Source organism: Saimiri boliviensis, chromosome 13, assembly GCF_048565385.1.
Source record: "Saimiri boliviensis isolate mSaiBol1 chromosome 13, mSaiBol1.pri, whole genome shotgun sequence".
Lineage (NCBI taxonomy): Eukaryota > Metazoa > Chordata > Mammalia > Primates > Cebidae > Saimiri > Saimiri boliviensis.
Genome location: NC_133461.1, coordinates 25,882,784 through 25,904,526, shown reverse-complemented (window position 1 = coordinate 25,904,526; position 21,743 = coordinate 25,882,784). Strand labels below are relative to the sequence as shown.

At 37.4% G+C, this 21,743-nt stretch overlaps 1 protein-coding gene across 4 annotated transcripts in view; it reads left to right on the top strand.

Annotated features, from left to right (window-relative positions):
• DCC (DCC netrin 1 receptor) overlaps positions 1-21,743 on the top strand; it is a 1,201,717-nt gene that overhangs the window by 412,716 nt on the left and 767,258 nt on the right. For all 4 annotated transcript variants that reach the window (XM_003926060.3, XM_074383427.1, XM_074383426.1 and 1 more), the window contains exon 2: positions 3,042-3,362. In XM_003926060.3, the coding sequence (XP_003926109.1) occupies positions 3,042-3,362 (321 nt within the window). The remainder of the gene's footprint in view (positions 1-3,041; positions 3,363-21,743) is intronic.

Sequence of the window (21,743 nt, the reverse complement as noted above, 5' to 3'; positions counted from 1 at the left end):
CCAATATGTCCATCTCTACTAAAAATACAAAACTTAGCCAGCCTTGGTGGCCATGACTGTAATCCCAGCTACTCGGGAAGCTAAGGCAGGAGAATGATCTGAGCCCAGGAGGCAGAGGTTGTAGTGAGCCGAGATCACACCGTTGCACTTCAGCCTGAGAGACAGAGCCAGACTACATCCCCCCCAAAAAAGGAAAAAAAAGGGGGGAATTATTCAAAAAGAACTAATCAGGAAAGAACAGGCAAACAGGAATAGAAGTTCTCACTCTGGTCACAGACTCCATGCAGGACCAGCAGCCCAGTTTTCAGGCTTTAGGCTGTTTTTGGCTTGAAGGTTGGGTTTCACCAGGGACCCACCCCTGTCTGCCTGGGAATTTGTCTGCCTCCTGCCACTATCACTAATATGAGCTGAAACATACAAAAAGAGACTAATAGAATCATATCTACTATTTCTCAATTAGCTTGATTCACCAGGATCCATCTTTTCTATACAACTAATCACTAAATACAAGTTGCTTAAAGCAGCGAGATACCTATATCTCAGAGCCATATATTCAAAATGTAATTATTATAAAGAGTGCAAAAAGCTCAAATTGCCAGGGAACTGCAAGGGTAATTGTGCTAAAGAAAAGTTGATCTATGTACTCACAGCACTGAAAACTGTCATAACCTCCATGTTTCAGACTAAGTGGATTATTGATTTGTGATAATGGGCACATATGCTCATTAACATGCTGTCATAAACAGTTCTGTCAAATGTATTATGTCTTCTGTGACATAAATAAGGCACCCAACATGAGGTTGTGTTTAAAATATAGGCCGAGGAAGAACAAAAAAGCAATAAATGCTTTCTAATATAGTTGCCTGGTCTTAAATTCCAAATTTATTTCTACTTTATTAATGCTGCTTATACGGAAATTGTGGGTATTATTCTAGTCAAGTGTCTTGAAACTCAAGGACATTAGAACTTCTCGATTTCTCATTCTTAGTGTTTCTTAAGCCAGGTTTGCTAGCTTGTGTTTCCTTTCTGGTAGAGGATGATATCATGTAGACATGGGGAGGTATTTTAGTCAGAATCAGTCTGCATTTCAGCAAGCTTAGGGCAGGGTTCATTTGACAGATGCTCTCAACCCTATCTTATTATAAAAGTCTCCAAACTAGATGTTGAACTTAGAGATCATCTAGTTCAACTACTTAATTTTTGTGGATGAGGGAACTGAGTTTCAGAGGACTTAAAAGACCTTTCTGAGTCATGAATTTTGGAGTGATAAAGCCAGGACCTAGGGCTAGATATCCAGACACCCAATTCAATGTGCTTTCCACTAGAAGAACAGGATGTACTATAATTGGGTTGGCTATGCCAAAAGCACCTGTGGGGAGAAGGAGCTTATTTGAAAATAAAGACACCAGGCTGCTGTCATACAGGATCTTTATCAATATCATCTATAGGAGATTTAAGTGGTCACCATTATTGTACAATTTATGTTAATTCAAGCAAAGGTCTCAGTGCTTTTTTGAGTGAGTGGCCAAGGTGAAAGGCATGAATATATGACAGTGAGTGACACAAGATATACTCGGGCAAAGTAACGGACTTCAAACATAAGTTTTAGAAATTTGAGTATGCAGGAATGAAGCCAATAAAACCAGGAAGAAACCTGAGAAGCTATCCTGCTTTATCTTCACTGGAAAATGGGGTGTACAAAGATAGAAATAGCTCTGTCCATTGGAATTGGTATGAGTTAACCCCTTATGAAAATATTGATTACATGTAGTTTAGATGTCTGCCTTTTAAATGACAGAAGATTGGAAAGATTTTACAAAGTACAACTAAAAGTTTTCTCATTACAGAGAAATTAAGGAAGCTAATGAAGTCGAGGTTGCTATCCTGAAAAATAAATGAAGGCTAAAACATAACTTTGGCGGCATTTTTTAAGAAATGAAATGCTGCTTCAAACAAATAAAGGGCTCTTAAAGAAAATATCCATCTCTTCTGCATTTTCACATAAGGTGTTTCAGGAGAAAATGGGATTAAACATCAGCAAGAAAATTCATTTAGACTCTTAAAGTCATTAAATATTGAAAACAAGATATCAAGGGTCATTGTAGAATCTCTTGCCCCAAAGATTGTTCAAAATAAAATTGAAAGTAATTTGACTTGAATGATTTAAGTGTATACCTGTCTGAGCAAATGGTGGACTCTGTGACCTCCTGAAATCTTGTCAAGGTCTCTGACTCACATTCTGAATATTCTGGCAAATGCTATACTGCCAGCTTCGAAAACAGTGTATTTTAACTAATGATATTTTCTCCATCCCCTCAAGATTCTTAAATGACTTTCTATTACCCCTGTTGATTCTTTATGATCATTTATGTTTATGGAAAAAAATTCAACTGTAATATTTATTTAGATTTCCAAGCCCATGAGAAACATTTGGATGAAAATTAAGACACTTCAGGGATTTGTGATTTTAGGTAGTAGCTTGATTGACTTGCTCTGCAGGTAGGATTTACCTGTTTTAAAACCCATCTGAGGTTTGTTCTAAATAACTTTGCCCATGCTGTTTAGAGTTGACTTTTATTCTTAGAGAATACTTTGTCTGACTGGATTTTTTTTAAAAAATTCAATTGGTGCCATAATCAGAATGAAGAGTTGGAAATAGTACCCCCAAAAATCTTAGCTACCATGCTAATAACTATTACTACTTTAAAATATCGTTTTATTTTGAAAATATTACTTTTTTTCTGTCTAAATTTTCATGTACTGATTGATATGTGATAACAGGCAAGCCTGGATTTAGATGAATTTGTTATTTCTCATAATATTAACTTTTGGAGCCAATTGTTTTCTTAATTGTGGTTACCTCATCTGAGTACATTTTTACTTATGTAACATAATATTCTTGATTTTAGTTTTTATTTATTCTTGGACATTTTTCAAAGCCCTCAACTTTTTTGAAAAGCTTTGTCAAGAAAAGACAGGGAATCTAAGCCTGAGATTCGTTTGAATACATGAACGTATTTCCCTTTGCTCTCTTGTTTCAGGTTTTCAAATTAAAGCTTTCACGGCACTGCGCTTCCTCTCAGAACCTTCTGATGCCATCACAATGCGAGGAGGAAACGTCCTTCTGGACTGCTCTGCAGAGTCTGACCGAGGAGTTCCAGTGATCAAGTGGAAGAAAGATGGCATCCACCTAGCCTTGGGAATGGATGAAAGGAAGCAGCAACTTTCAAATGGGTCTCTGTTGATACAAAACATACTTCATTCCAGACACCACAAGCCAGATGAGGGACTTTACCAATGTGAAGCATCTTTAGGAGATTCTGGGTCAATTATTAGTCGGACAGCAAAAGTTGCAGTAGCAGGTAAGTGGATTCTTCTTTCTCTTTATCCCCCTCTTTCCTCTCTTCTTCTTATTCTCTTTTGGAAATAATAAAATAATTTTTGAAGAAATAATGTACATTTTTAAAATAGTTTAAATTTTAGATTGACCATTAATTATATATTTTTATGAGGTACAATGTCATGTTTTGATGTATGTATACATCATGGAGTGATTATATCAAGCTAATTAACATATCTATCACCACATACTTACCTCTTTTCTGCCATGAGAACATTTAAAATCTACTCTTTTAGCAATTTTGATATATACTATGCTGTACAGTAGATATTAAAAGCTTATTTCTCCTCTCTAACTGAAACCTTTTACCCTTTAACAAACATCTTTCCATTCCCTACCACGCCCCATCCTCCCAAGCCTCTGGTAACCATTTGGCTCTCTACTTCTATGAATTTGACTTTTTGATAATAGATTCTACATCTAAGTGAGATAATACAATATTTTTCTTTCAGTGTCTGGTGTATTTCCCTTAGCATAGTATCCCCTGGGTCCATCTGTGTTATCACAAATAACAGAATGTACTCATTTTTAAGGTTGAATAATATTCCATTGTGTGTGTGTATGTGTGTGTGCATATATACATATATATATATATAGATTGATAGATAGATATAGATATAGAGATAGAGATAGGTAGATAGAGAGATAGATAGATAGATAGATAGATAGAGAGATAGAGAGATAGATGTGATAATATATATCACATTTTCTTCACCCATTCACTCATTAATGATTGATTCCATATCTTGGCTATTATGAATAATGCTGCAATCAACATGGAGTGTAGATATCTCTTATACATCCTCATTTCAATTCCTATGTATATATACCTGTAAGTGGGATTGCTGCATCATATGGTAATTCTAATTCTAGTTTTTTGAGAAAGCTACATAACCATTTTTTCATAATGGCTGTCTAATTTTCACTTTCATCAACAATGCATGTTTTTAAGAAAAAGGAAAGATTTAAAGAGATTCATGTTTATTCTCTCATGGTTTTGACTGACCTTTTTCCTTAAATTAGCTTAGAAAACAGTCGTAGGACCTCAAATGGCAGCATAAACTTATGAGATTTTTTTTAAAGCAAAACTGTTTCAAGTTGACTTACTACTTATGTCCGTAGAGGGACTTCTCATTAATAGAAACATATTAGAAAAAATAATTTCCTAATTTTATTTTATAGTTTTATTAAATGCTAAACTTTTGCAGAGTCATTTTTTTTTTGGTTGGGTCTTAAGGACAGTAAATTTTATTTTAATTATAGTGGCATGGCCTACAACATCTATATCACAAGTGAGAAATAAAAATTCCCTCTAGTGCTTCAGATTTCTTATGTTTAGTAACATGTTGGCTCAACAGCTGAGTAACAAGATGAACAGTTTTTCTTTTCATCTGGATACACTGAAGTCATGTAGACCTTGACAAAATGGTACTGACCATTCTGGAATCCATGATATTGCTATTTCTACCCCATTCTTCTAGTTAGAAGGCAGCTTCTAATTATTTCTGTTGGCTCCTGAAAGGTTAGACCTACCATGGTGAAGAAAATGTTTTTTTACTTGTTTCTATAATGATTTGACCAAAAGCTGTGTTTTTTTTAATTTTTGTATTGATCATAAAGCAAGGCAAGCAGATCCAAACTGAAATCAATTTAAGCTATGAATGGGTAAGCAGATTTGCAGGGCTGCTTTCAACTAATCTTGAGTCCTCAGTAAAAACAAAATTGAATCATAAGCAATGTAGTCATTTGTTAAGGGTTTTTCCCCCCAGGTCCTACTTAGTCTAGTCTCAACTTGGAAGTCGGATAAGAATGATAACTTGTTTTCACCAATAACAGGACAATTGGGCAGAATCGCCACTCCCTCATGCACTCCTAGTGAGGGTTTGAGAAAGTTGAAATCTGAAAGAGGTGATTTTGCCAAGTGGTGCTATAAAGAATTACAGCTCATAGATATGCAATTAACCTCCTCAATATCTAGCTTCAGACCACCCCTTGTCTTCACTAAGAATTCTGTAGACTGAATGTTTTATCTCCCTAAAATTTGTATATTGAAATTCTAACCCCTCATGTGATAGTATTGGGAGGTGGAGCCTTTGGGAACTAATTAGATCATGAGGGTGGAGCCCTCATGAAGGTGATTAGTGCCCTTATAAAAGGAACCACAGAACACTCTTGCTCTTTTCACCACGTGAGGATACAATGAGATGTATGTAATCTGCAACCCGGAAGAGGACTCTCATAAGAAACCAATCATACTGGCACCCTGCTTTCAAGTTTCCAGCTTCCAGAACTTTGAGAAATCAATGTTTGTGTTTACAGGTCACTCAGTCCACAGTGCTTTGTGGTATCCATCCAAACTGATGAAGGCAGAGTTTTCCATAGTCAGTTAAACCAGATTTTACCTAAGGTAGAGTGGCTAACTATTATTATTTTCTCTGGACTCACCTGGTTTTAGCACTTGACAGTCCCGTATCCTGGGAAGCCACCTTAGTGCCACGTAAAACTAGGATGGTGGGTCACTCTACCTCGAGGTGCCCCAGTCTGCTTTGGCAATGACAGACTGAGGTGCAGATGCAGAAAATCCCCTCTATTCAGGAGACAGGCCAGGTGACATCCTGATCCTGAAAATCAAGGCTACAAGGTAACTGGAACCTTTGAGTGATGGGTGTCTGAAATTTGATTGATGAGCATAAAGTGTAGAGAGAACTGAATGTTGATGTTAATTATGATTGATTAAGAGAAAGAAGGGGAATAAATGCTGCATATTAGGCAAAAGCCGCTTTCTCAGAATGCTCCAAATGAAGTGGAAAGGGGACAGTTTGACTTTCTGTCACTTGAGAATTTCTGTCCTTATAGATCCCACCCATCAGTTGTCCCCAAGGCCAGAAGAACTCTGCTGATTTGAATGAAGCAGGCTGGTGTTTTGAGGCCTTATTATGAAAGGCAGCTGCCTATATACTGCTAATCAAAATGGCCTGTTACATTGCAGTTTCAGTCTTCCCACAATCTACATTCACTTTTACATGTTCCGTCTTTCAGTAGTGAAATAAAGAACAATTCCTTCTCTGTGAGATATTAAAATACAGTGGCTTGGACTTTAGTATTCCATACAAGGATATGCTCACAGATTCAGTCACTGAATTACAATCTCATCTTAGATTGTATCATTTCAAGGCAATAAGGCTGTTCACAGCATTTTAAACACTTACCATGCTGTTTGGCAACACAAAATACATCAATGTTATGTCTGCTGAGGTTAAGATTGCCAAACCACTAGAATTCACATGGGGAATATATCTTCCCAGTAATAAAGACCATAGACCTGATTTAATCTCATTTTTAAAGCATTAGCAGTCAATAAAGCAGTCACCACTAAATGGTAACAGTAGGCTTTGCTTGGGTAAAACAACAAAAAAAAATGTTTTGTACTCTCAGGTGCTATATAGAGCCCATATTAAATAATGTCCCTCTTCCATTTTTGCTTTCTCAAAGTGTCTTTGATAAAAAGAAGCGTAGCAAACGGAATCTGTCTTTAATCAGTCAGCACATTTCATGCAGTGATCTTGCCATGCATCATTCATCCTTTCCTTCCAGGAGCTTTTCAAGTGCTCTTTAAGCCTTGAGTGCACCCTTGGCTGAAGAGGGAAGGAGAGTGGGAACGATAAGTGAAGAACTATCATTCCATCCAGCCTTTTGTTAAAAGTTGCAATGTAACAGGCTACTGACTATCAGTATTTCTAGTCATTTTGAGTTCTGCTGTAAAGAATGCCTAGGTTATTAAATCTCCATTTGAAAGCAACTTCACCAGACTAGCTGAAATGTGGGAATTTTATTTTTATCCAATTAGCTGTAATCTAAAATGCTGGAGTATTTCTGTGCCATGTATACTTGTATGTAGTCCTCTAAGTTGAGAACAGCTGACACAGGGAAGCAGAGCTGAACTCATCTGTGAGGCTCTCCTACCATCCCCTACCCTGTGTATCTAGCAAAGTATGTCATGTTAATAGTAGACATTTGCCTTACCAGTGAAGACATGGGGCTTTATGCCATAGAGAGAGAGCTTTCTGCTGTTGCCATCCCACTCTCCACCTCTCCTTCTCTCCTTCATCTTCCTCTACTCCTCCCTCCTCCTTCATTGGACTTCAGCAGATTAAACTCGCCCATATAGGTGCCTATATAAACATATTCTTGATAAACTGAGTTGGAATATTATATCTCAGTGGTCTAAAATTAATTAACTATTGAAAACTTTGTGATTCGAAAATTGACCATTTGGGAATATTTAAGCGCCACTTAAAAAGGAAAAAAACATAAGCTATTTCTTCATTTCTTCCCTAACCCTTACCATCAAAATGATCTTCCATCTGGCCAAGCACGTCTTCCCTACTCTAGATGTTGCCAGCTAGCTGAGCCTCTGGATTTTCTTCTGTTCAACAGACATAATAATAACCTACCTCCTACAGCCATGGTAGTTTTTAAACAACATCTAAGATGTAAGCTCTAGTGCAGAGTAGATTCTTATTCAACAACAGCCATAATAAAATAAACCTAACAAAGATCATTATTGTGTTATTATAATAATAATTATTAGAAATGAACAACTTTCAATATTCCAATGTGATGATGCAAAATATTTTCTTCAAAGGGATGAAAAATAGCCAACAAATCCTGAGACATACATGTTGTAAACTTGGATCAGACATCTGCCTTTGCAATCTGTGAACACAAACGGGCAAGCCTGGATTGAGTTTTCAAAAAGTTAAATCTACAGAATTTCTTTTTCTTTTTCTTTTTTTTTTTTTTTGGCGAGCAGTGCCAGAATCCCTCAGACAGACTAAAAGATTCATTTTTGACCAGTGGATCTAATATTATGTTAATGCAATCAGTAGTATATTGGACCAGGTGTTTGAGATTGAGCGACCTTGCAGTCATTTCAGAAAAAGGTACAGGGCACTCCTGACAGCCTTCTTAATGGCTTTTCAACTGAAAAAGATTCGCTGAAGCTGGTTAATGGGAGTTCACTTGGTCTTGACTTGGAGTTTAACGTAAGTGGTCCCCTCCTGGGGATGAGGGATTAATTCCAACATGGAAGAAGACTAGATAACAACAGATCTCTTAGGAATACACATAAAAGTCCCATTTTATTTTATTTTTATACAATCATGACCACCTGTCCACCCATCCCCACACCTGCCTGCCCACACAGCTCTTGGACAACCCACTTGCCATGCAACATCTGAGGAGCACAGTTGGAGCCTAAGTGGTACTTCTGCTTGCATTTAATCTTCTAGGGATGTAGTGGGACAGGCTCCTCCCAGGATAGAGCAATGCTGACTGCTGGATACATGATAATGTATTTGTGTCCAGGTAGATTTGTCTTTGTTAATTTTTGAGCATTGACATCTTATTACTAAAAGCACTGACTTGCTTTCTATAGCAGCTTCTGCTTCAGAAAGTGAATCTGTGCACATTACCTAGTAATGCTCAGAGACATTCTGTGATATAAGCACCCACATTGACAGTTAAGAACTTACTGGAAAAAGCTAAGTGCTCTATGGTCAGGGACTGGGACTTACTTAGTCTAAATCTGGATGCACACTTATTCCCTTAGCACTTTACTTCTCAGTCTAAAGACTAGATTTCAGATCTCGAAACAATTTCTTATGTGGTCAGTCACTTATTTTTAATCAATGAAATTCTCTACAATACAAATTAAGGAAAATAATAATAATGGAAATAATGATAATAATAATTAAAATCAATTTATTTATTTAGTCCCTTGAAAATGTCAACTACTTGTGGGAAACACTATGATTTAAATGTTTTCTTCTAAGACGAGAAGATTTTTGTTATCATAGCTATACATTCAATAGTGACACATGACAAATCTGTTTCAGAAAAACAAAGAGCATATAACTTTTTAAATAAGCTAATAAATTAATGGTCTTTCTAGGAACACAATTTGGTAATCTTTTATCTTTCTAAGTGGTTTTACAATTCAGGCCATGTTTGCATATTTTTTCCCCTGCTTTTGAGAAATCAGGAAAATAAAAGGCCAATTAAATTGCATTTACTAAAGTTATTTCATTCAGAGACTTATATTTTTCTTCCCTATTACAATAGATGTTCAAGATGCAAATTGTCACACTCTGCTTTTAAATAACACGGGCATTATAATTAAAATTCCCCTGTGTTAAAAAAAAATAATTAGTTACTTGAGGAGTTGTTTCAGTGAATTCTCTTTTAGAATGCCTCCCATTTAAATGAGTTATGAAATAATTAGTGAAAGCATATTATGGTGAGAGAAGCTAGAATAAAGCATTTTGTGAAATGATAACCTGACCTTTATGTTCTTACTTAAAAGAAAGCTGAAAAAAAAGCTTAGCTGAAGAGAAGGAAGAATAAACCACATTGCCTCAGGTCACTCAAATGTTATATAAAGGAAACAGCAAGAAAAATGTTCATATTCCTTCTCTCTACAGGAGCACATAGAAGAATTTTGCCTAGAAGGTCAACTTCATCCTTTGCAACAGTTTAGAAAATGTATCCCAGGGCTCTTGAATACTCTCAGAATTCTATTTGGGAAGGTTCAGTTAGACTGCAGAGCTTTCCATTTTACATTTATAGAGATATTGTTTATTTTCAAATGATAAGCAGAAAATTAAATTGCTCTGACTCCATAATTCTCAATGACTTAATGATCTTCATTAACTAAATGTTCCTATTGTTTTGTAGTTAAAGCATGATAGAAAGAAAAAAATAAGGAATAAATGTGGTCTTATAAGTAACTTTTTTATGTTTACTAGTCTTATTATTTTCTTTAATTTTATTGCTAAATCAAATTGGGATACAATCATCACCAATGTTTCCCCAATGCCTATTTCATCACATAGCCCCCACACCCTCAACTTAAATAATTGCATTTTAAAGAGAAGGGTTTTACTTGCCTCCTTCCTAAGTCACTTTGCAATAAAATTTAAATAGAAATATATTCCTGTAAAATATGCCAAGTGAAAAGACATCTTCTACCTTATAAAATTTACAATAGAGAACTTGACAAGGCTTTTTATAATAGAAACATCAACAAAATAACCTAAAAAAAATTCCAACCTTTCATTTCCTCTTCTTTGTTATGAATTCTAGTTTATATGACAATGGGAATAGCTAATTATTCATTCTAAATTTAATTAGTATCTTAAGAGCTCTGTTCTTTTATTCAACTCTTAAGGTATCCACCATGTGATTTTTGCTGGTACTGCAATGAAAATGGAGAAGAAACATCTAAAACAACTCAGTAATAGTAACCAAAAACTCTTTTGATTTTTAGAAAACCTCTTTGAAATAGAAATCTAATTTAAGTTTCTTGAAAAATGTCAAGCTAAAAATGTTTCAAATCATAGTAATGTAACAGAAAGTAATATAATATCTTTTCCTTTACATTATAAGGAAAATATGTTGTTAATCTGTTTAATGAAACACAGATTAACAAGAAAAAAAGCATATAAAATGTATTTAAACAAAATTTTACAGAAGGAAATTCAGAAATGAAGACCCAAAGACCTAGGAAAAGCTTTGTATTTTTATGCTGTCTTATAAGAGAAGTGGAGAATTGTGGGAAAACATGATTGGACAGAGAGCATGAACAAATGGAAATAAACTGGGGTAACCTGAGTAAGTCTGTTTGTTCAAATAATTGTCTGCATCTCTGTATGATATTCCTTCCTGTATTAGTCTGTTCTCACACTGCTATAAAGAACTGCCAAAGACTGGGTAGTTTATAAGGGAAAGAGGTTTAATTAACTCACAGTTCTGCAGGGCTGGGGAGGCCTCAGGAGACTTACAATCATAGCAGAAAGGGAAGCAAACACATCCTTCCTCACATGGCAGCAGGAAGGAGAATGAGAGAAGTGCAGAGTGAAGTGGGGAAAAGCCACTCACGAAACCATCATATCTCATGAGAACTCAACTATCATGAGAACAGCATGGGGGAAACACTCCCATGATTCAGTCATCTCCCATGAGATCCCTTCCCCAACATGTGGGGTTTACAATTTGGGTATCAGTTCAAGATGAGACTTGGCTGGGGACACAGGACCAAACCATATCACTTCCCCTGGCTATGGGGCAGGACTCCTGTCACGTGAGAGTTTCTTTTATAATCACATTTCATATAGAAAGGTGGGAGACGGTCAGATAGTGACCTCCAAACTGCCACATTCTGAGGTAGCATGTTCTGTACCCCATCATTAAGCAGCATAATTGTAACGTTACATTAGATAGCACAGTCATACAATTCTGATGAAATAATGACAGATAATTACTTTAAGAACCTATTTCTGGTACTCTTACATACACAGCTCTTATGTGCACAGAATTTATCACAGCTTCTTAACTGGTGCTTATCACGAAATGTAACTCAGGTATCTCTAATTGGACCAGATGGAGCTATGGGTTCTAATTTATGGAGGGCAGTTGAGCTTCAAAGTTTGGTTTCTCAGAGTAGCATGTCTGCCTTCAGAATCCCAATGAGCATGTGTCAGATAAAAATTACATTTAAATAGTTTGATAGGCTGGGTATGGTGGCTTATGCCTGTAATCCCAACATTTGGGAGGCTGGGGTGGGATAATAGATTGTGCCCAGGAATTAAGGACAAGCCTGGGCATCATAGCGAGACCCCTGTCTCTGCAAAAAAATAATAATTTGCCTGGCTGTGGTAATGCATGCCTGTAGTCCCAGCTACTTGGGAGGCTGAGGAAGAAAGATCACTTGAGCCCAGGAGGTCAAGGCTGCTGTGAGCTGTGAGCATTCCCCTGCACTCTAGCCTTAGTGACAAAGTGAGACACTATCTCAAAAAATAAAAAAAAAATTAAAAAACTATTTTTAAACAAACATTTTAAAAATACTTTGGTAGATATCAGTATATCTGGGGCATGGAGTGGTGGCTCATGCCTGTAATCCCAACATTTTGGGAGACTGAGACAGGAAGATTACTTAAAGCCAGGAGTTTGAGACCAGACTAGGCAACATAGTAAGATTTAATACATAAGATTTAAAAATAGGCCAGATATGATAGTACATGCCTGCAGTCCTAGCTGCTTAGGAGGCTGAAGTGGGAGGGTTGCTTGAGTCCAGGAGTTCAAAGATAAAATAATCTGTGATTGCATCACTGACTCCCACCTGGGTGATCGAGTGAGATCACAAGGTAAAAAAATAGATAGTGGTATATGTAGGATATAGTTTGTGTGAGAGGATCTATATTCTATAATATCTGCATTTTCCCATTATGATCTCTAAAGAAATGAATTCACACTATTTATATCCTAACCAATATTACCTGGAGGTATTTAGACATAAACGCAATACACAGACACACTCACACCCCTTTCCATTTAGGTGGCTCTTCCTAGATAAGCCTTGGTGTCTTCAATCTACTGATGAATGCCAGTCATAAAATCTGCATTTTGATTTATGATCCTTGTTCTTTTTATACACATTTAAAAAACTGCTTTAAAAAATCAGTTTCATTGTAACCCTGAGGCTTTACCACCCTTAAAATAGGCTGCTCATCAGCTTCATTTACCAAGATTTTACCTGGAACACTTCACCAACTAGAAGCCTATTCAAGAAAGTGTGTTAAAGATTAATAAAGCCTATATAGCTTCAACATTAAATTTCAGTGCTGGTTGATTTTATTGGATTGGATTTTTGTGGTCCCTTTTGCAAAGGAATTCATCTCCAAAGGCTGAAGCATGACATAAAAAATAATTAGTATTTCTCTGATGTAGAAGGCCTTGGTTCCAGGAGCATCCTTTAGGTCTCACAATGCATTGGGCACTCCATGAGCCAAAATTGTGGCTATTTTTCTAAAGTTGTTTCCAGCTATATCCCAGCCCAGGAGTGGCCAGGGTTGGAATATGTATTTGCAGATAAAATAAATGTTCCCTTCCACCTCAATATACACATTGTGAATATCTGGGATTTGTTTATTTGTTTTTAGTGGCAAATAGTTTATATATCATAACATTTACCCTTTAAAAGTATATAATCTGGTCACTATTAGAATATTCATAAAATTGTGCAACCATCACCGCTATCTAATTCCAGAACATTTTCATCACTCCTATTTCCCCTTCTCTTCCTGCCCTGGAAAACACTTATCTACATTCTGCCTTTGCTGTTTAATATAAATGAGATTAGCTAATTATCCTGTGGCTCGTTTTTTCACTTAATGATATATCTTGGGCATCTTTCTATATTTGTTCTTACAGATCAGTCTCATGCTTTTTAATTCCTGCACAATATTTCACTATTTATGATTTATATATTGAAAGCTATCTATATGTTTCTAAATTTTTGCTTTTGCTAATAATGCACTTATGAATATTCTGGTATTTAGTAAATGCTTTTCTGTATGTATCTTTGACAAGTCTTCTTCTTACCTAGTGATGTAATCACTTAATCAAAGGGTATGAAAATTTTGAATAGAAACTGGTATATTCAAGATCATTTTGTTAGCCTGGACCTAAACTTTGTGAGATAGGATTTGCTTTATGGCTATTGACAGAGCAAATAGAGCTGCTTTCTTCTTAACTTGTAAATATCACTGAAGTCTACTGCCTGCTCTGATAAGTGTAGTGATGAGTTGACACTGTTAATGAATAGCCACAGGCATTTGCCATAGAGAACTTTAGATATGGAAACCTAGAGGAATGTATATCATCCATGTCCTGGGGTTCTTGCTATGGTTTGGATATTCACCTCTTCCAAACGTCATTTTGAAATTTGATCCACATGTTGAAAGTGAGGACTAATGGGCAATGTTTGTGTTATGACAGCGGATTCCTCAGAATGACTTAGTGCCATCCTCACAGTAATGAATGAGCTTTGTTTTATTAGTTCCCAGGAAAGCTGGTTGTTAAAAAGAGCCTGGTGTCTCCTCCCTCTCCCTCTTGCTTCCTCTCATCATATGATCTCTGTACATGCTGGCTTTCCTTCACCTTCTGCCATGAATGGAAGCAGTTTGAGGCCATTATTGGAAGCAGATATGGGCACCATGCTTCTTCTACAGCTTTCAAGACCACAAGCCAAATGAATGTTTTTTTATGTATAAGTTACCCAGCCTCAGATATTCCTTTATAGTAACACAAATAGTCTAAGACAATTCTCTATGTACTAACTTGTGTCTCTTCTGTTGTCTGTAAAAAGAAGCTTCTAGTAGATATCACTCCATGAACTATCTTGGGACTTCTCTTAGGTCCAAAATAAAAGCTTTTCAGGCTCTGTGTATAATGTCAGATGGCATTGAATCACTTCAGCATACCACAGAAGAATGAGAACTCTTTCTTGTGGCCTAAATGTCTTTTAGGATCTGAGTCCTGCCTGTACCTCCAGCCTCATTTATTTTTTCTGAGATGGAGTCTCACTGGTGTTGCCCAGGCTGCAGTGCAGTGGCACAATCTCCACTCACTACAACCTCCATCTCCCAGATTCAAACAAAATGATTCTCCTGCCTCAACCTCCCGAGTAGCTGGGATTACAGGCATGTGCCACCGCACCTAATTTTTCTGTACTTTTAGTAGACACAGGGTTCATCATGTTGGCCAGGCTAGTTTGGAACTCCTAACCTCAAGTGGTCCACCTGCTTCAGCCTCCCAAACTGCTAGGATCACAGGCGTGAGCCACCAGAATTGGCCTCCAGCCTCATTTTTAACCAAATTCATACTTATATCTTCATGTTTTACAGCAATTTTATAAATGTGCATTCTGGTGCCCACCGCTTTGCACCCTTTATTCTGTATGCCTTACTCTCTCATACATCATGCTAGCTCTTCCCTTTTTTTCTCAGACTCAGTTCTTGCAGTCCACCTTTAGGAACCTTTAACTGGCCTCCTAGACTAGGAGAGGCTCTATCTTCTTTGTGCTCACCATAATCTATCTTTCCATCTGTCATTGCATGGAGCATATTACACTGTATCCTTACAAGACTCCCAGACAAACACAACTACTCCCCTGGCCAATGATCTCATAAAGACACAAAGCATGTTACATTTGTCTTAGCTTCCCTAGGCGATGAGACTCCACAGAACCTTGTTAGTTGTGTGGGATAACAGAGTGGTTAGGAGCACACGCTTCAGAGCCAGTCAGCCTCAGAACTTATAGCTTGGCCATTCAATAGTTCTGTAAACATGGGACAACTATGGAAATATTCTGGGTCTAGTTTTTCCATCTATTAAATATGACTATGAGGTAGTGTCTACCTTCTAAGGTTATTGTGAAGATTTCCAAATAATGTTGAACAGAGGACCTAGAACACAGTGAAGCAGGACGTTTCCCTGACCCCTTCACAGGACTCGCAACAGGGGTGCTTCCTTTACTCAGCCCACCACTCTCAACTGCTTGCCGAGGGAGCATACAAGTGAACAAGTTGGAAACTGGAGTGCACCGGTGCTGGAACCAGCCAACCGTTTCGGTGTTGGCAGGGTCAAACTCCACTCACTCAGACCTGCTGCATACCCCTCACACGAGAGAGTACACAGGTGAGCAGGTGCAGGAGCCAGAGTGAGCACTTTTGGGCACCAGCAGGAGCAAACTCTGTGCAGGCACCATGGCAGCATCCAGGTGGGGTGCCTGTGACTCCTGAAGCCCCAGAGGGGGTGTTACAGTGCTCCCTTAGCTCTGATATCTGCAGATGGCTTAAGTGTTAACAGCTCAGTGGGTCCATGCTGCCTTCTGCCAGTGAGGGCAAAGAACCAGGGTGATAGCCTTCTGTATCTGCACTTGTGGCTCCCAAGCTCCCGTCCAGCATCCAGGAAAAATGAGATTGCACAGATGAATTGAAGGACAAGAGATGCAGGGGATTTTATTGCCAATGAAAGTGGCTCTCAGTGGACAGGGAAACTGAAAAGGGGACAGTGTGGGGGAAGGATAGGTCATCTTCCCCTGAAGTCTGGCCATCTCCCTCTAGATTTTTTTTCAAAGTTATGCCATCAAGCTGTTCCTCTGAAGTTAAGCCACTTCTCTCCGATGTCTAGCCACAGTCTCTGACATCTGGATGCTTCTCCCCTCTGCTGAGTCTGGGGTCTCTATAGGCACAGGATGAGACAAGGTGAGGTCATGGGTGGTTTAGGAAAAGGCGACGTTGGAGTGGGAAAACAGGGATATACGTTCTCACTTTAGATGATGGTTTCAGGCTTTTCAGCTTGAGGGTGAGATTTTGTCAGGGACCCATCCTTTTCTGCCTAGAACTTCTCTGCCCCCTGGCCCCATCAATAGTAGAAGCTCAATAAATGAAGCTTTATGAAAAACAGAACATAAGGGTAGTATTAAAGAGTCCCTAAATACCTTGCAGCAAATAGGAAGACAGAGGCCCCATGAAGCAGCTTTGCTCTATGTGAAGACACATATCCTGTGTCTTTACTGCTCTGAGTTTCCAATGCAGAGGTGTGTCCTTCCCCATTCAGGTGGGCTCTATGTAAACATATGAGGTTATATTTGTCTTTTTAAAGTTCTTAGCACCAATATTGTAGAATCAATACTTCTGCCTGAAGTAATCACGATCAATAAAATAATGACTGTACCAGAAATTTGTTAGATAATATTCAGGGTTCATGATTTTATTATTTGATGATATTGAAACACATCACTTAAACCTCACTTAGCAAAAGTCAGAAGTGAAGTTTGTCATGGCTTTGAAGAACTTCCTATGGGTCTGTAAACCCTGGGACTCCTTCATTACATTCTGGGAAGTCATGTGAACTACCTATTGGCCAGCTACCCCAGGCAGCCTTTAACATATCACAAAAGTAAGTGGTCATTGCAGATATAAAAATATTGGGATTGGGAGACTCGTGCTTGTGATAACTTGAATTAACAAGTATATTTTCACATAAATCGTCATTATTTATAACTGACTTAGAAAATTATCCCTTATTGTATGCTTCATGTTTTCTTGCGTTCGAAAACTGTAAGCAGTTATTCTATTTTGCCTGAAGGTCTAAATGTGTTTCTTCCAACACTAGCAGTCTTTCCAAGTCTTATTTTTCCCTTGAATTTGTGTAAATACCTGCAGTACACATGTTTCACTTTTAAAAAGGGCCTTTTGAAAGTCATTTTTCTGGGAAATATTTTAATAATCAGCATTATTTATGTTGCCTGTGTAGTTATATAAATAATTTCAGCCTTTCCTCCACAACAACTCTTAAAACTTAACATGCCTTCAGAAAATGTGAATAAGATTACCAGATAATGCCTCCCCAATATGCATGTTAGCACTTTGGAAAGAAAATGTGTGTGCTGAGTTGAGAATGTGTGTTAGGCACAATGACAATAACAAGGTGGTTTACAAATGAAATAGCACTACAAATGGTACCACGTTTGGAGGAGGAAAGCAATTTCGTGAAGTGAAAGATGTTAAATGTTTTAATTTTCTTTTATGCCAGTAAAATCTTGTAAAACAAGGTGACATATTAAATTTTCTATACTACAGTCGCTCCAAGAGCCTGTCAACATTTTCATTATAAACTCTATTTCCAGAGCTTTGTAACTCAGCTTTAAGAATTCACTCTGGCTTGACATTTAGAGTGCAAGGTCTTACCTGAGGAACATGTGTTTCACATGTTTTAAAAATTATGAGTTCATCCATTTCTCAGTTTATGAGTAACCTTTTCATACTTTTCCACTTGTCTGCTATTCCTCAGAAATTGGAGGGCGAAGGCTTCCATAGGGTAGATCACCAATGGGAGGAAAAATCTACAGATGTGGTCAACACAGGTCAGGGTTGCTGATTTTCATTCGTGGAACTCACAATCATACTAATCACTCAGCCGATCATATAGAAAGCAAAGAGCTCTGCTATGCTGCCCTCAACATGTCAGACTAGACTTTGTGCTATCCAAGGGGTATACTGTGCCATGACAAGACCCTGAATGATTGCAGAATTCTTAGTCCCCAGTCTGTTTATTTCAACATTTGTATTGTTTTGTGGCTGGCATAAGACCTTTTTCTAAAGCTTCACAGCATTCACTCTAATCTTGCTTGTTTGTTGTTAAGTCTTCTTTGTGTGTGTGTGTGTGTGTGTGTGTGTGTGTGTGCATATGGTTTATTTTCTACCTTTCTATCATTACTTGGATAAGAAGGTTTTTAGTCAATATTATTCAGTAATACAGCTACCCTCTTTACACATTGAAATACCTGCAGTTAAATCTCTGGATGAATTAGTTTTTAGAGAGTAATTAGAAAAGAGGGAGGGAGAAATAAACAAGGAAGCAACAGAAGAGAAAAATATCTGTGGCCATTGGTATCAGATCTTAAAATGTCCTGAGGACTGAGTAACTGCTATGGCTTCCCAAAGGATCAAATGTGGGTTATCTAGGAAAAAAAAAAGAAATTCTCTCAATAAAAGGCATGGTAGCAAGTCTTCAGTTCTAGGTTATTTCACGAGAATCCTAGAAAATCATCACTTTCTGATATGTATTGAGAATTATTTTGCTCCCACCTAATTGCATTGTATTTTAACATGGCTGTCAAATTCATGTTAAAATGTGAGATATATATATATATATATATATATATATATATATATATATATATATTCAACATTTGTTTCCACTGTGTGAGGACAAACGTTGTGCTGTTATGTATATTCCTTACAACTGTCCTGCATACGATGGACTACAGAAGAAGACTGAGGTTTAAATAATTTGCTCCATGGCTGATGAATGCCCAAGATAAATTTGAAACCCCCTCTTTCAGACATCTTATAATTTTTTCTGATCCATCATGCTTTCATTTATGTGTACAAAGACATTGGTATTGACTTGTACTTTTAAAATCAGTGTCATGCGGTTCCTAACCATCTAAGTGGTTTACATTTTCCAGTGGGAAAAGTTAGGGTATAAAGACTTCTAAATAAAAAACAAAAAGGAAAGAAAAAAAAGTCAATTTCTCCCTCACTCCATTGCTGTCTCTTTCTCCCCACTTCCTGTTAGCCCCATTGCAGTGAATGTCACCACATCCATCCAGGCACCCAGACCAGAAACTTAGGCAGTGAAACTTCTGTCTCTCTCCCTTCTACCACCCTCTAATGAAGTCACAAACTTTCCAGTTTCTCTAGAAAACATATTTTCTTTTAAATAGACTCTAATTTTTTAGAGCAGTTTTAGGTTCACAGCAAAATTGACTAGAAGTTACAGAGTATTTCCATTTCTTCCCTGCTCCCACATACCTACAGCCTCCCCACTACTAACATTCTTCAGTAGTATGGGACATTGTTACAATTGATGAGGCTACATTAACATATCCTTACCACCCCCAAGTCCACAGTTTACTTAAGGATTTCCTCTTGGTGTAGTACATTCTATGGGTTTTGATACATTATAATGATAAATATATGATACAATATATAGCCCCTGGAAACCACTGATCATTTTACTGTCTTGGCACTTTTGGCTCTTCCAGAATATTGTATAAATGGAGTATTATAGTACATTGCCTTTTCAGATTGGATTATTTCACTTAGTTATGTGCACTTAAGGATACTTCATATCTTTCCATGGCTTAACATTTTGTTTCTTTTTAGTGCTGAATAATATTCCAGTGTCTTGATATACTACATTATTCATTCACTTACTGAAGGGCACCTTGGTTTCTTTCAAGTTTTTACAATAATGAATAAAGCTGTTATAAATATCTATGTGCAACTTTTTGTGTAGACATGATTTTTATTTATTTGAGTAAATACCAAAGAGCAGAACTGCTGGATAGTTAGTATAAGAATATGTTTAGTTTTGTAAGAAACTGACAAATTATCTTCCCAAGTGGTTGTACCATTTGCATTTCCACTAGCAATTAATGACAGTTTGTTGCTCCACATTCTTTTCATCATTTGATGTCAGTGTTCTGGCTTTTGGCCATTCTAATAGACGTATAGTGGTATTTTATTGTTATTTTAATTTGTCACTTCCTAATGACATATGATATGGAGTATCTTTTCATACGCTTATTTGCCACCTGTATGTATTCTTTGGTCAGATATATGTAAAGGTCTTTTACCCATTTTAAAATTGAATTATTCATTTTTTCTTTTTCGAGTGTTAAGAATTTTTAAATATTTCAGTTGACAGTCCTTTATCAGATATGTCTTCTGTAAATATTTTCTTCTCTTCTGGAGTTCATGTCTTCATTCTCTTGATGGTGTCCTTCATGGAGCAGAAGTTTTTAATTGTAACGCAATTCAGTCTATCAATTTTTTTCTTTCAAGGATCATGCCTTTACATGTTGTTGTGTCTCAAAAGTCGTCCAAAAGCCATCTCTATATCCAAGGTCATTTAGATTTTCTTCCATGTTTTCTTCCAGGAGTTTTATAGTTTCACATTTACATCTGTGATACATTTTAAGTTTTGTGATGCAAGGTCTGTGTCTAGATTTTTTACTTTTTTTTTCTGAATGCTAATGTCCAGTTGTTGTAGCACTATTTGTTGAAAAACTGTGTTTCACCACAGTACTGTTTGTTCTTCTGTCAAAAATCAGTTGACTGTATTTTCAAAACACTTTTAGTGTGTCTATTTCTATGTCTATTAACACCATCCAAACAGAAATTGCCATCATCTCTCGGCTGCTTCTCCTAAACTGGTCTATTAATTAGTTTACAATATATTCCATACACAGAGATGAGTTGTCTTTTAAAACATTTGAAGTTGGTGAATGATTTTCCACTGCTTTTAAGATCAAATATTAACCTTTAGTGACGCCGGGCGTGGTGGCTCAAGCCTGTAATCCCAGCACTTTGGGAGGCGAGGCGGGTGGATCACAAGGTCGACAGATCGAGACCATCCTGGTCAACATGGTGAAACCCCGTCTCTACTAAAAATACAAAAATTAGCTGGGCATGGTGGCGCATGCCTGTAATCCCAGCTACTCAGGAGGCTGAGGCAGGAGAATTGCCTGAACCCAGGAGGCGGAGGTTGCGGTGAGCCGAGATCGCGCCATTGCACTCCAGCCTGGGTAACAAGAGCGAAAATCCGTCCCCCCAAAAAAAACCTTCAGTGACATTTAAAGCCTTGTGTAATCTAGCTTCCTCCTGCCATCCCTTCTCCCTCTTTTCCTCTCCTTCCTTTCTAGCTGACTTCATTTCTGCCAATTTCTTCATAACACTCCAGCCATAATTTTTTTTTCACTTCCTTGAGCATGTCTCACTTCCTCCCACATTAAGTCTTGGACTATAGAGTAATTTCCTGGAGACCGTAAACTGAGCTGCCCTTGGTTTCACTCATTGCTGTGTTCATTCTTCACAGCTGTTTTGCTGTTTCTTTCTCTGAGCCATCTGTTGAGTGTTCAGGTATCACC